This window comes from Drosophila serrata, unplaced genomic scaffold (genome assembly GCF_035046125.1).
Source record: "Drosophila serrata isolate PLE 108 unplaced genomic scaffold, ASM3504612v1 contig_45, whole genome shotgun sequence".
NCBI lineage: Eukaryota > Metazoa > Arthropoda > Insecta > Diptera > Drosophilidae > Drosophila > Drosophila serrata.
In genome coordinates, this window is record NW_028256943.1 from 129,665 (window position 1) to 143,070 (window position 13,406).

At 37.4% G+C, this 13,406-nt stretch overlaps 4 protein-coding genes across 9 annotated transcripts; 2 read left to right on the top strand and 2 right to left on the bottom strand.

Annotated features, from left to right (window-relative positions):
- Positions 1 to 253: 253 nt before the first annotated feature.
- On the bottom strand, positions 254 to 2,726 carry LOC110181725 (E3 ubiquitin-protein ligase RNF185-like). Of its 6 annotated transcripts, none has more exons than XM_086836367.1 (5): positions 2,390 to 2,640; positions 1,708 to 2,028; positions 1,016 to 1,632; positions 782 to 948; positions 254 to 710 (listed from the first exon to the last, which is right to left on the bottom strand). In XM_086836367.1, exons 3-5 carry the CDS (start codon positions 1,573 to 1,575, stop codon positions 610 to 612), a joined length of 828 nt encoding a protein of 275 aa, XP_086692493.1. In that variant the 5' UTR covers positions 1,576 to 1,632; positions 1,708 to 2,028; positions 2,390 to 2,640; the 3' UTR covers positions 254 to 609. The 6 variants fall into 6 exon arrangements, with proteins under 6 accessions (XP_086692493.1, XP_086692511.1, XP_020805242.2 ...); XM_086836385.1 differs by having other exon boundaries at positions 1,868 to 2,028; positions 2,390 to 2,521; XM_020949583.2 differs by having other exon boundaries at positions 2,083 to 2,517.
- A 12-nt stretch (positions 2,727 to 2,738) lies between these two features.
- Positions 2,739 to 3,983, top strand: Paf-AHalpha (Platelet-activating factor acetylhydrolase alpha). The gene is made up of 2 exons (XM_020949524.2): positions 2,739 to 3,383; positions 3,451 to 3,983. The coding sequence occupies exons 1-2, from the start codon at positions 2,988 to 2,990 to the stop codon at positions 3,730 to 3,732; spliced, it is 678 nt and encodes a 225-aa protein (XP_020805183.1). The 5' UTR covers positions 2,739 to 2,987; the 3' UTR covers positions 3,733 to 3,983.
- A 518-nt stretch (positions 3,984 to 4,501) lies between these two features.
- Positions 4,502 to 7,517, top strand: LOC147644976 (uncharacterized). The gene is made up of 2 exons (XM_086836405.1): positions 4,502 to 4,549; positions 4,841 to 7,517. The coding sequence occupies exon 2, from the start codon at positions 5,751 to 5,753 to the stop codon at positions 6,114 to 6,116; it is 366 nt and encodes a 121-aa protein (XP_086692531.1). The 5' UTR covers positions 4,502 to 4,549; positions 4,841 to 5,750; the 3' UTR covers positions 6,117 to 7,517.
- On the bottom strand, positions 6,820 to 11,439 carry Rhp (GTP-Rho-binding protein rhophilin). The gene is made up of 12 exons (XM_020949523.2): positions 11,099 to 11,439; positions 10,177 to 10,295; positions 9,810 to 9,926; positions 9,571 to 9,698; positions 9,353 to 9,506; positions 8,824 to 9,282; positions 8,612 to 8,756; positions 8,288 to 8,544; positions 8,085 to 8,217; positions 7,708 to 8,018; positions 7,496 to 7,648; positions 6,820 to 7,433 (listed from the first exon to the last, which is right to left on the bottom strand). The coding sequence occupies exons 2-12, from the start codon at positions 10,273 to 10,275 to the stop codon at positions 7,227 to 7,229; spliced, it is 2,163 nt and encodes a 720-aa protein (XP_020805182.2). The 5' UTR covers positions 10,276 to 10,295; positions 11,099 to 11,439; the 3' UTR covers positions 6,820 to 7,226.
- Positions 11,440 to 13,406: the final 1,967 nt, after the last annotated feature.

Below are 13,406 nucleotides of genomic sequence, written 5' to 3' on the forward strand. Positions count from 1 at the left end.
GTATTCTTGCTCTTTCAGGTTAATCAGATATCTTATACTTTTAACAGACAGACGGGGAATATACTTATAAAATTATACAGAAGACAAGAACATTAGCATGAGGGTTAGGATCGGGGTAGCTTCAGCGCATCAAAATGGACTGTGTAACGACATTGGAACCTTACAGCGTTTGAGTCTGGTAATTAATAAGTGAAACTAAACTTTAAACCATGCAAATATGCAACGAATAATTTACAATATGAAAATGCAGCACTTGTTTTAGTATATATATATATAGTATATATATGTATTTGAAATTTTGGTGACAACACATTTTCGAACACAAATCTGTATGCAATCCGAATTTTACAATTTTGTGGGTTAAATGTGAGGCTCCCAATTTATCATCGGTGTTTAAAATATACAAACGAACTAGCCAGCCAAAAATATTATCAAGGTCGATCATCATCCATCATTTTGAAGTATAAGTAAAAAGTAGTTATTATTTTCTTTCCCAAAATCAACAACGACTTGCATGACAGAAATTAGACGGTACGCCCGACCGCCCACTTTGCATACATCAGATTTTTATATTGATTATTGCTATTTACGAGCCGCTCCCGCCACTTGCTATGCAAATAGCAGCCATCCGATGTAAAGAAAGGAAATCAAAAGAAATAGTTTCGAAAGGTTTTGCTCGTCCTCGTATTGCATTGTGCCACGATTGGCAGCTGGGGGAGGGGGGGAGAAATGTGTCCATTACTCATCTATCTTTCGGACTACAGGGCAGTGGATCACTTACCTGCCGGACGTGGTTCTCCAAAGTTAAGCGAAGATGTTATAAAGCCAAAGGGGAAGGCACCAATGCCGAATGACATGTGGAAACCATCACCGAAACCAAATCCTGGAAAGCCAGGGGCGGGCTCTGGCTCTGTTCTGTGGCCGGGGGGACGTGGTGGAACTTTGTTGCTGGAATAAAATGAAATTATTGCATTAGATATAATAGTTTAACAATAACAATTGGTAAGGTCCTTACCGAGGATCCTCTTGGCGAGTGCTGTTGCGGCCATAGAGTGGTATAACCTTATCTTTATCGACAGCCGCTTTGCACACGGGGCAGAGCTTGCGATTGGGCCGTGTCAAGAGCCACTGGTGCAGACATGGCCAGCAAAACAAGTGGCCGCACATGCTCACCACCGCATCCTTTGCCGTGTCCAGACAAATGTTGCACTCGTATAGTGACTCCTCGTTTTGTTCCGCATTCTTATCCTTGCTCTCGGCGCCTTCCGAGTTAGTAGTGGGGTCATTCGGTTTGGACTCATTGTCAGAGGAAATACTAGATTTTAAATCTTTTCCAGTGAAGGAATATGATGTTGTAGATGGATTCGCCTCTATTGAGGCTGTTGCTGCCCCAGAATCAGATGCGATTTGTCGTAATTGACTTGTAGAAGGCTCCTCCTCGGACATGGCTTCCGTTATGTCGCCTCCAGTCCACATAATTTTGTCGTAGTTTACGTTGGTTGTGGATGAAGCTGCAGTACTGGACGATGATGTACTGGGAAGCTCTGACGCTGGTACCTGCTGCGGCACTTCCATTGTCAAGCCAGGATGCTAACCCAAAGCGGTTGCTGCTTTCCCGTGCTAATGTTTAAACTGTAACAGAGAGAAACCGAGGTTTTTTGTTAAATCGATTTTATATAATTTTATTACAAATTAAGCCAGACAAACCTGGAAATAAAATTGATCTGAATCTACCACAGGGTCGGAAAATATAGAGATTTTGACTTTAGCAGACTGACATTTTTTGGTTTAATTTTGACAATATGACTTTAAAGAAAGCCTATTGGGTTTATAATTTTCGAATGATTAGGAAGGAACGGTTTCATACCGATATTGTTAATGATGTACATACATATGTATGTACATGCATTAGTGAAATAACTGCTTCAAGAATTCACCGTATCTTACAACGCCAGTCTTTATATGTGTCTAATCTATCTTGTATTATTATTATTATTTCTAAGCTCTTCCTGAACCTTCCTTATACACCTGAAATAATCAAAATGATTGTGAAATATTGGTTAAATGAATATATTTACATACATCGCCGTTTGGGGGCACTGTGCAGTGGAAACTTATCGCGACTCGTTAAATCACACAGAACGGTTTTCATACATATCGATGTATGTAGATGTATAAATACAACTGCGACTCGAAGCGCCGTTTAAAATGAACCTATTTATATGTATGTGTGCTCATGTATGTAGGCATGTACGCACAAAAACACTTGACATTACATTGGGTAGTAGGGGATGTTTGCTAATTCCAATGTTTACTTTGTGGTTTTCATGTCACGGGACTATGTTACTACGTCTTATTGAAATATGCTTCGAAATACCGTATAGCCAACCTTGTAAATAAAGTCCTTGTATGTTGTATGCCACGAAACAGGTAAGACAAATATCAATACGGATTCTCGACGAAAACGGGTTGGAGCAATAAATGACGATACCTGCCACAGTCGATAGACCTTTAACCTATCGTTTCACACCGTTAAAATGTATATGCCCACTAGCGTTGCTTATCTATCGATATCAGAATGATCGTTTCTATTGGCTTAATTTAAAATGAAGTTTTAATTTTAATAGTATGCTACTTTGACTGAAAAGTAAGCCACTGCAGACTAACAGTTTGGAAATTTTATAATAAAATTTGCCATGCACAACAAGCGTTTATTCTGCATTTTTAGATATCGATAGCATATGGTCGTGAAAACTCTGTTTAGCAATCGATAGCAAAATAAAAACGAGTTGGCAGAGCTTGAAATAGGACGCAGTTATTAAAGTTAATTATTACTTTATTTTTTTGTTTACATGTACCCGCTGAGATAAGTTCAGAAGAATATCCACACGGCTTCAAAGTTCTAAAGAGACGAATCCACAGAGCTAATGCACTGTGGGTTTATTTCGCCGGTTGTCTTCGAATGCTAAATAAGCCAATATTGCAAAATGAATCCCTGTGTGTTGCCCACGCCTGTGCCTGATTTAGACGGCGACAAGCGTTGGCACAGTATACATCGCCGGTTTCTGTCCGACTGCCGTGAAAAAGACCCTGACGTCATATTTCTGGGCGACTGCATTTTCGAGACACTGCAAGACGGCGAGGCGTGGAATAAGTATTTTGCTCCACTGCACTGCCTTAACTTTAGCATACGTGACGACTGCACAGAGCATGTACTTTGGCGCATCGAAAATGGCGCTCTTGACAATGTTAATCCGAAAATAGTTGTCTTGCATGTCGGCACCAACAATGTAAATAATAGTGCCAACGAGGTGGCCGAAGGTGTTCTCGCAAATGTCTCGATGATACGCCAAAAGCTTCCAAACGCCTACATCCTGCTGCCGGTAAGTGACTCCTACAGTACATAAGTATGAACATAAATATATAATAAGTTGTAAAAATTTGTCACAGTCACTACTGCCACGCGGACAGCTGCCTAACAAGTTGCGTGAGAAGAACGCCAGCATTAATGAATTGATCAATGAAATGACCAAGAAACTAAATCGTGTCCAGACAGTGGCCATTGACAAGGGCTTGGTGCAGAGCGACGGTAGCATAAGTCATCACGACATGTTTGACTATAAAAATCTCACAAATGCTGGCGCCAAAAAGATCCTTGAACCGCTCTACGATTTGCTTTCGCAAATTCTCAATGAAAACGAACCAGAAGGCGATCTCACTCCCTCCGAATGAATATGCCGGATGATGCATGGAGTACCGATGACTGTATTTGAATGCAAAATTTTTGCCTCTTCGAAAAATCTCAAACAAGGGGTCGGAGAAGCCTGCAAACTACATACCACAATCAACACACAAATTCCCTCTTACTCACTCTCATCAATAAACCATCGCGAATACAAATATGTTTCCCACACATCCTATGTTTAAGATATTATAATTACTAAATTTGGAGTAAAATGCGTAAATATGTTAACATTTGCATTAAACATATCGGTGAATTCATTTGGAAAGAACAAGGTTCTCATGTAATGGACTTTCAGATCTGGCCTTTGCACGGATATTAGAGTTAGTTGAAGGTGTTTCCAGAAGTTATATTGAACCTTTATGTGAGTAATCATTGCATTTTTCAATTTCAAGTCTCTCTTTCTAATTGTCTTGCCATCTCCCTCAGACTCACGGTTTTCGTTTTTAAGAAACAACTGAATCCCGATCATACTTTCATTTTAAAATTACTTAACAATTTCAAAATATAACCAGGAAAATCTATATGTAGATTAAAATTATATACTATACATACTTATAATTTTTTGTTGCCCTTTCAATTTCCTAATTGCCTGAGGAAAAGAGGGAAAAAGAGAAGAAACACAATACTCCAATGCACGCGCAGATGTTGTACGACTTAGACATGTCTGTCTCGAGTGGCTAATGTACGCCTGGCAAAAGGAGATAACAAAATTTCCTAGTTGTGTCTATAAAAACAGGGCCCAAGTAAGAATTTCTCGTATTGCTACGTAGAGAAAGGCCCGGTCCTTTTCCACGATGAAAGTTTGTAAGTAATTTGTGGTTCTAAAGTGACTTCAATTTTTTTGTTAATATCTTCGCGAAGAAAATTTGTTTTTTTTTTTTGTTAATTTTGTATATTTATAACGACTTGTGACAAAAAGGATACATTTACAACACAGACATACAAAAAACAAAAAAGTGTCCTTAATGAGAACCTCGGATATGGATTAAAAATACTTTTTTGTGTCTGATTTTTTTTTCGTGGCTGTGTAATTAAAGGACAGTTGTGAATTTTTTACCAGAGCCCAAATAATATTTTCTTATTTATTCTCTTCAGACAACTTTATGTGGCTGACTCTTGTGGCCATAATATGTTCACTGATAACAATAAGCGTGGCCTATACGCCTGAGTGTGCGGACATATATAATGGCATCCCGTTTGCGGACCCGGAGAGTTGCTCAAGCTTTTATGTCTGCCTGCGTGGAAAAGCCATCAGACGAGAATGCACTCGAGGTCTCTACTTCGATCCGAAAACCCTAGTCTGCAATTTACCCAGTTTTGTAAAATGTTTTAATGGAGATCGCAGTGGGTCTCCCATTGACGAATATGATTCTGACGAGCTTTTACCAGTCGAAGAAACGCCTAATAGAGCACCCCCTAAAACGCAACTTAATATTGAAACTGAAAAGCAAAGCTTAACTACACCTTGCTCCACCACAGCTACAACGCCGTGCAGTTCATCAACTACAACTTGTACAACAACGACCTGTACAACAACAACCTGTACTACGACTACCTGTACAACAACAACCTGTACAACAACGACCTGTACAACTACAACCTGTAGTACGACGACCAGTACAACAACAACCTGTACAACAACAACGTGTACGACAACGACCTGTACAACTACAACCTGTACAACAACGACCTGTACTACGACGACCTGTACAACTACGACCTGTACTACGACGACCTGTACAACTACAACCTGTACTACGACGACCTGTACAACTACGACCTGTACTACGACGACCTGTACTACGACGACCTGTACAACTACAACCTGTACTACTACGACCTGTACAACCACGACCTGTACTACGACGACCTGTACTACTACGACCTGTACAACCACGACCTGTACTACAACGACCTGTACAACTACGACCTGTACTACGACGACCTGTACAACAACAACCTGTACAACAACAACGTGTACAACTACGACCTGTACTACGACGACATGTACAACTACAACCTGTACTACAACGACCTGTACTACAACGACCTGCACAACTACGACCTGTACTACGACGACCTGTACAACTACAACCTGTACTACTACGACCTGTACAACCACGACCTGTACAACCACGACCTGTACAACTACAACCTGTACTACTACGACCTGTACAACCACGACCTGTACTACAACGACCTGTACAACTACGACTTGTACTACGACGACCTGCACAACTACGACCTGTACTACGACGACCTGTACGACTACAACCTGTACTACAACGACCTGTACAACTACGACCTGTACTACGACGACCTGTACAACAACGACTTGTACTACAACGACCTGTACTACGACGACCTGTAAAACAACAACCTGTACAACTACAACCTGTAAAACAACAACTTGCACAACCACACAACATACTACAACAAAAAAACCAAAGGTTTCTCAGGACCAAATTGATGATGAATGGAGAGCTCCACCAACAAGAAAGCCTCGTGTTCCTGTGGCATTACCAAGTATTGAAGTATTGAGATCTACGAGTGATTGTCGAGGGATCAATGATGGAGTAATCCTAACAGACGCTAGACACTGCCGTCGCTACTATGTGTGCCGTAAAAACCGGCCCAAGCGCCGTGTGTGCCCAGCTAGAGAGTGGTTCGATCGGGAAAGTAGATCTTGCCGGAATAAAGAACAAGTCTTTAACTGTCCGGCCCGACGAAACTAAGAGTGGAGGGATACATTTCGATTAATAGTCAATAGTACTTATAAAAAATGTCGTTAATGAAATCCTTAGTCGAGGCGTTTAGTGAGAAAATCATATTTCAATATCTTGACCCGCTAATAAAAATATAAGTATTAATTTCATAAATATTTCTTGAAATATAAATTAAATCAGTTTCTTTTAAAGCTTCCTATTTCTTTATATCGTCGCACACAATTCAAATAAATCAGCAATAATGAGAAAGCAACTTTTAATTTTGTTTTCTTTAAATAATTGAACTATTATCAACTTTTACAGTCTTTGGAAGCGTAGAAACTACCCCAGTTTAAATGCCTTTCAAAGTTTAAGTTTCAAAGATAATTATATATATTTTACTATTTACAAATAATTTAAAATATCGTTAAGGCTCTGTAGGTTCATACATATTTAAGAATTTTAGAAAATGGAAAACTAAATGCTCAACTAGCTTTCCTTAGTCCTTTCTGCGGTGGCGAAATGCATATATATAATATACGATGCACAAGAATAAATAAAAATCTTAGACTAAAGTACAGAAAATATTAGAAATAAGCTGAGCCATGGCAGGGACATTGATATGATAATGAGCTGGACTTTATAAAAAATATATATATATGTATATATCTTCCAATGTATTTCACTATCCTCTGGAGAGTTGAACTCAATGAAAAAAATAACTCCTTAAGAAAACTGTAATAAGGCCACATGACACAAGTATGTGTGTGAAAGTCCTAAAATATTTTAGCTAAACTTGGAGTACGACGGAAGGGATTCCATGATCGAGACGACACGCTGCCCACGAGTCGCGCCTTATTGGCGGTCTTCAGCTGGAGCTTTGGCTTTGTCGCCGTACTCGTTGGACTTGGGGAACCGGAAGATGAAATACCCGATGAGCTGGCGGCTGATAGCGTTGATATTGAGCCCTTTGACGACAGCGGCTACAGTTAATAATAATTATAATTAAGCTTGGTTTAATATATATATATCAATTATTAAATACCTTCAAGTAGTTGCGATCCATAGGCGTTATGACTTTTAATTCAAGTGCAGAGCCACAAGATTGTATTAGCTGAACGACCTGCTGGTGTGAATACCACTTAACATCCATGGCAGCTATTTCGACTATAAAATCACCCTCCTTTATACCACCAAGCTTGAAAAAATAATAATTCAAATTAAAAATTGATCTTTATTTAAAGAAAATCAACTTACATCAGCCAGGGAATTAATCTCCACATGGGCAATGATAACTGGCGCGTCACCGCGCACATGAAAGCCAAAGTTCTCGAACTCTTCCTTGAAGCCACTGTGTTCCGTTGTGTTAAATGTGTTGGAGGAGCCATCATGATATATGGAGGACGTAGACAGGGAAGCGGATCCCTTCTGGAGACGCACACAGCGCGGCGCAGTCCAGTGACGTCTTGCTGAAAATATCGCTATGGGTCCCAGACCTTTGAAGGGATCCTCGACTTTGTACGATGTGAATTCGGGACCAGTCAACGATAACGTAAACTTTGAAGAAGCTAAAATGGAATATAATAAAGTAAATATATAACATATAACTGTATATAACATATATATTCAATTACCCTCAACCACTTGATCTAGCAGATCGTAGCACTCTTCTATATTATTGGCCGAGGCTTGCACTTTGAATTTCTCATACTCCTCTTGTGTTTTGTATAGCGATTCCTTAATCACTTCCGTCAGCGATGTTTTATTCTGAAATATTTTTTAGAACATTATAAACTTTAAATATAGTACATATGAATATCTTCATAGATATTTATACCTTAAGGTATCGACACATGCGCTGCAAACGCTGCGCCTCTTCGTTGCTATTCATTGCCTCTTTAAGGTGGGTGAGCTTGATTGCAATGGATGAAGACGATGTGGAAACGGTGGACTCACACTGTGCCTCTCGTGCATTGCCAATAAATGATTCTTTTGATTTGGCAGCAGACAGATTCTTTTGGTTAGACAGAGAAGCCAAGGCCTCCGAACCGGAAATGGTATCTATGCTCCGGGCCTCGTAGTAGTGGGCAAAAGCTGGAATTATACAGATTAGATATAGATATCAGCATAATGATGAGCTGCCCACAAGGCACTTCCATACCCTTGTAGAGTTCGGCTTTAAGTGGCACCAGCCCAGCCCAACATTCCGGCAGATAGGTGTGTGTATCATTTGCTTGAATATTTTTGTGCATATCATTATACTCATACGACAGCTGTGACGCCTCTCCAGCCAGGTCCCGATACAACTGCAGAAGAAGAATGAATAATGCAAGGATATATATACATATATATACTTTAAATATATAGACTTACGTGACGAGACTCGGAAAGATCTAATGCTTCAATTTGTAGCTGCAATTTCTCAAAGAGACACTCTCGGGCCTGGGAGAGCATCAGAGAAACGAGTACGTCCAGGACCTGTGGCTTCAAGTCCATCGATGGGGCATTCGTGAACGTATCGTAGATGTGCCGGAATATGCCAGCGGCTCGCAGGAAGCTATCAACGGCTAGGTCTAGTCCCCGTTCAGTGGTGCGATCATGCCTCGCACCGATTTGTGTATATATTCCACCCAGATTGAACAGAGTACAGGCCTTCTCGAAGGCAATCGTACGCTGACAAGAGGGCACGCCCGTTAGCGAGTCATACCATTCGAAGTAGACTCCTATATTGCGATCGGGCGGAAAGAAGCGACGTTCCACATAATAAAGCAGGTTGTAGTAGCGAAAAAGTAGCGCTACGCCGAGGCCATCACGTGATGGCGTCTTCGATGCCTGTACAAACAAACACAACACTTGAATAAATTGTGGCAATATATATTGGAATACGAAAGAAACACTTTACCTGTCTGGTGTCTGTTATATCCGCTATGGCATCCATATATATCGAGGGCTCTTCGCTATAGTGCTCCAATATGAAGTCCGAAAATGGTTCCATAAAATTAATCTCCTTGGTTTCCTTAAGGCCCAATGGTATCATAGGCATTACACTGTTGAAACTGTTGGACAAATTTATGTTTTAAAAGTTTTTATTAAGTTTATTTGGTTTTTTAGCTAACTTACCTCTCGCTTTGATATATTTCCACCGATGAATTCAATTCCGCCAACTGTTCCTTCAAAAGTTGCAAATTTGAATTGACAAAGCTCAGTTCCAAGGCAACTGTGTCCCGCAGTTTACGATTTGTTGTGGCCTAAAGTAAAAAGAGGTTTTACTTGAAGAGCTCTTAAAAAGTTATGCAGTTAAATTAGTTTGCAAATTACAATTGGTATAGTTAATTTATATATTCCAGACTTATACAGACCTTATATAAATTTTCAGCTCCGGCGCGTAGGCGAAGTTCTTTATTTATCTCTTGGTTTAATTTGCAGCGTCTGTTTTGCAATTTACTTCGACATGTTGCAGCTCTGGGATCTGAGCCCTGAAATACATATATATTATTTAGTTAATATTAAAAAAAGTAGTAGAGTAAAGTAAAGAAAGTAAATATAAAAAAAAATAATAATTAAATTAATGCAAAAATCTGAGAATATTTGATAAAGGAGCTTTCAAAATTGTTTTCAAAACAAAATTTAGCAAAGATATTCCTTCTTTTAGTGATTTTGTTTATTTGTTCTAGGGAAGTTTATAAATAATTAATATTTAGAACTATGATTGATCTCTGCACTTACCCGTATAAAGCAAAATGATAATCCCTGGGGATCCACTTCGTTGTCGTTCTCCTCATTCTCCTTGGGCGCTTCGTCAGGGCTATGATTGGCTGCATCCATTTTAAGAGATCCGAGAAGGTCTTAGGATCCAAAAATATAAACATATGCCCATCAGAATACATCACAATTGCACTTCAATGTAGTATTTTGTAAGCATAAAGCTCGATTTTATTATTATCTAATATTTAATATAAAAACTTCTTTAAGTTTGAAGCGTATTCAGCCATACCGCACTATTTTAATTAGCTTCCATCAATTTGGGGTCACCGAAAATCAGCTCTAGACCATGCCGACGATCATCAAAAACACATACCAAGAACCGCACAGATAATATATAGAAAATATTATCGAGAACCGGGTTCTGTGTCAACAGGTATTCGACTCTTTTTGGGGTCATGTAACGCCCAACAAAACGATTGCAAACCCACAAAATGGGTGACAAGTTTGAAAGTTTTGTTAGGCATTTATTAAGCTCGTATCAACCCAGTTTTATTATCATATCGTTCATATCATTAACCGATTGCACTGCCCGATGCGTATATAGATTTGGAGCACCACTTATATGTAATGTGGAAAATGCATACACACGAATATTTTAAAAAATGCGACGGTCGTTTTACCACTTTTAGTGGGTTTGTTCAACATTTTTTTTTAGCACCAAAAACGATAAACAACAGTTCCGTTCCACATCATCAGTGGCAGCAGCAACATTCTTACCACATTCCACTAATCAGAACTTACATAGGTGTGTGTTTTTTATTATTATTATTTTTTTTATTATATGTTGTTGACGTCGTGCATTTATGGTACCAGGTTTTTATTTTAGTTTTCCGTTTGAATTGTATGTGCAAGAGAGGAAAACTACGCAAAGCTATATATTTACCTTAGTTGGTTGAATTTCCACTCGGACACATATACTCGTTGAAAATGTAAGAAAACACTTGTTGCACTGCACACATTACAATTACACTCAGCTCGAATTGTGTTTCGAATAAATTCCAGATTTTAAAAATTGAGCCTGATTTGTGTGTATCTAACTTGGTATTCCGTTTTTCACTTTCCACAATTATCAAAAACAACAAAAAACAACAGGTTACTGCATTTGGGGATAGCGTCGAAAGCGCGCTGCTACTTGTTTCCGCCCGACTCGCAGTAAACTCTCAAACTGGTTATTTACTCAACGATACGATGGCCTTATTGGAGCTGAAAACTGGAATTGAATCGAGCAGCCAGTGTGGCCGTATAGCAGATAGAAAAACAGGTAAGCTTCGACGGCCAGTGTGGTCGTTTTAGATTAGAAAAACTATCTGGCAACTATAGAAAGCTTAATTCGAGAAGATTTTAATAAAAAAGTGCTTGAATAAAACCCTTGTAGATGATAATTTAATTTAATTTTTGTTTTTTTTATAGATTTATACTCAGTTAAAAAACATTTTCTATACGAATAGTAGGTCAAAACTGACATTTCTGAAAATACAAAATTATTTAAAATATAAAAGAGAACGGTATGCTATTGCCTATATTGAACCTTATAGTATATCTATCTTAAATTATATCTATCTTATATTATATCTATCTTAAATTATATATGTCTTAAATTATATGTATCTAATATTATATTCATATTTGTATGAGCTTAAAAGGCAAGCATCTTATAAGTTGTGATTAGTTTTGACTTTGTTTAATGGATATTAGTTTGAATTACAAGATTTTGGCCACCGACTAAAAAAAATAATTTAATTTCGAGCAAGTTAACTAAATGAAAACTGAAATCCCAAAAATTTCTCTAGGCTTTAAAGCATTTCTTGTTTTAAAACCAGTTTTTTTTACATAGATACTTACTGGGTCAATTGGGATTGAAAGGCTTAAGCAATAAGCTTGGTGGTTTGTTTGATTTTTAATTTATTATAAATTTTATTAATTCATTTCAGTGTAAAAATTAAAATGACACAAAAATTTTCTTATGTAATTTTCACATCGTTTTTTCTTAACCTCATTATTTTTTCTTTCTTTCTTATCTGCAGCTCTTGCATTTTGCCTAAGGATAAATATATAAAACAAAGTACATATGTATATATATTTAAATATATATATATATATATATGTATATATATATATATGTAGATACACACATAATGAAATTTGTAAATATAATTGCAATTTTATTGTTTTACATATTCACTGTTCGTCCTTTGTTATTGTTTCAGTTATTGGTATAAATTTATTAATAAATAATTTAAACACTATTAGCTATAGATTTTTTCGTTTCATTTTCCTTTTCTTTCCTTTTGTTTTTCACTTAATACGTACGTATCTTAATTATTATTTAAATTACACGATAGCAAAAAAAAAGTAGTTTCTCTTTAGCGGTTCCCCCAACTTAATACATACTTATACTTTTCTTATACACTCTCGCAAAATACATAAACTAAATATATTTAATAGACACAATACCCATACATATTGACAATTTACATAAATACATAAATCCATGCATATGTAATTTCATATTTATGTGCGTACGTAAAACCCACTTACATACATACATAATGCATGAACGGAAGCTTATCTCCTACACTCTTTATTTTTATTTTGTTTATTGTTTTACTTTCGATTTGAATTATATTGGCATAGTATATACACGCAGACCAATCAATGGCTGTGTTCAACAACACACACACACACACACAACACACATGTTGCACCTGTGTTTTTACTAAATGAAAAAACATCATTTACATACATATGCATAAGTGATGTATTGTGCTGTAAAACGCTACTAAATGTACATAACATATACTATGAACGATGTAATGCACCGCTGAGACAGATCCCTAAACCATTTACAAATGTGCTTAAAATAATATCAGTTTATGGTATGTAATTATTAAATAATCTAATTTACCGAATCTATCGTTTTACAAATTATATTATTTGTACAAACTTGAATTTAGAATATTCCACATTTAGTAGTATTATTTTGACCACATTTGTTAATGGGCTGAAAGTTCTTTGTGCGTGTGTGTATATGCATGTATATGTACATAGATAGAATAATCTTGGTAAGTCTGCTACGAAAAAAGTGGTTTGTTAATTAGTGTCTTGGTAAATGATCTTCTTTTCTCTTTTTCTTTTTTTTTTTGTTATTATTTTCTTATGTTTATAACGATGCAGGGTTCCTTATGAAAAAT

Excerpts from the sequence above, each read along its gene's own strand:
- LOC110181725 (XM_086836349.1), bottom strand. The coding sequence starts at position 1,575 with ATGGAAGTGCCGCAGCAGGTACCAGCGTCAGAGCTTCCCAGTACATCA. Across the intron at positions 949-1,015 it reads ACTCGCCAAGAGGATCCTCG|CAACAAAGTTCCACCACGTC; the intron begins GTAAGGACCTTA and ends ATTTTATTCCAG. Across the intron at positions 711-781 it reads TGGAGAACCACGTCCGGCAG|CTGCCAATCGTGGCACAATG; the intron begins GTAAGTGATCCA and ends CCCCTCCCCCAG.
- Paf-AHalpha (XM_020949524.2), top strand. The coding sequence starts at position 2,988 with ATGAATCCCTGTGTGTTGCCCACGCCTGTGCCTGATTTAGACGGCGAC. Across the intron at positions 3,384-3,450 it reads ACGCCTACATCCTGCTGCCG|TCACTACTGCCACGCGGACA; the intron begins GTAAGTGACTCC and ends AATTTGTCACAG.
- LOC147644976 (XM_086836405.1), top strand. The coding sequence starts at position 5,751 with ATGTACAACTACAACCTGTACTACAACGACCTGTACTACAACGACCTG.
- Rhp (XM_020949523.2), bottom strand. The coding sequence starts at position 10,275 with ATGGATGCAGCCAATCATAGCCCTGACGAAGCGCCCAAGGAGAATGAG. Across the intron at positions 9,927-10,176 it reads TATCATTTTGCTTTATACGG|GGCTCAGATCCCAGAGCTGC; the intron begins GTAAGTGCAGAG and ends TATGTATTTCAG. Across the intron at positions 8,757-8,823 it reads ATCTTTCCGAGTCTCGTCAC|TTGTATCGGGACCTGGCTGG; the intron begins GTAAGTCTATAT and ends CTTCTTCTGCAG.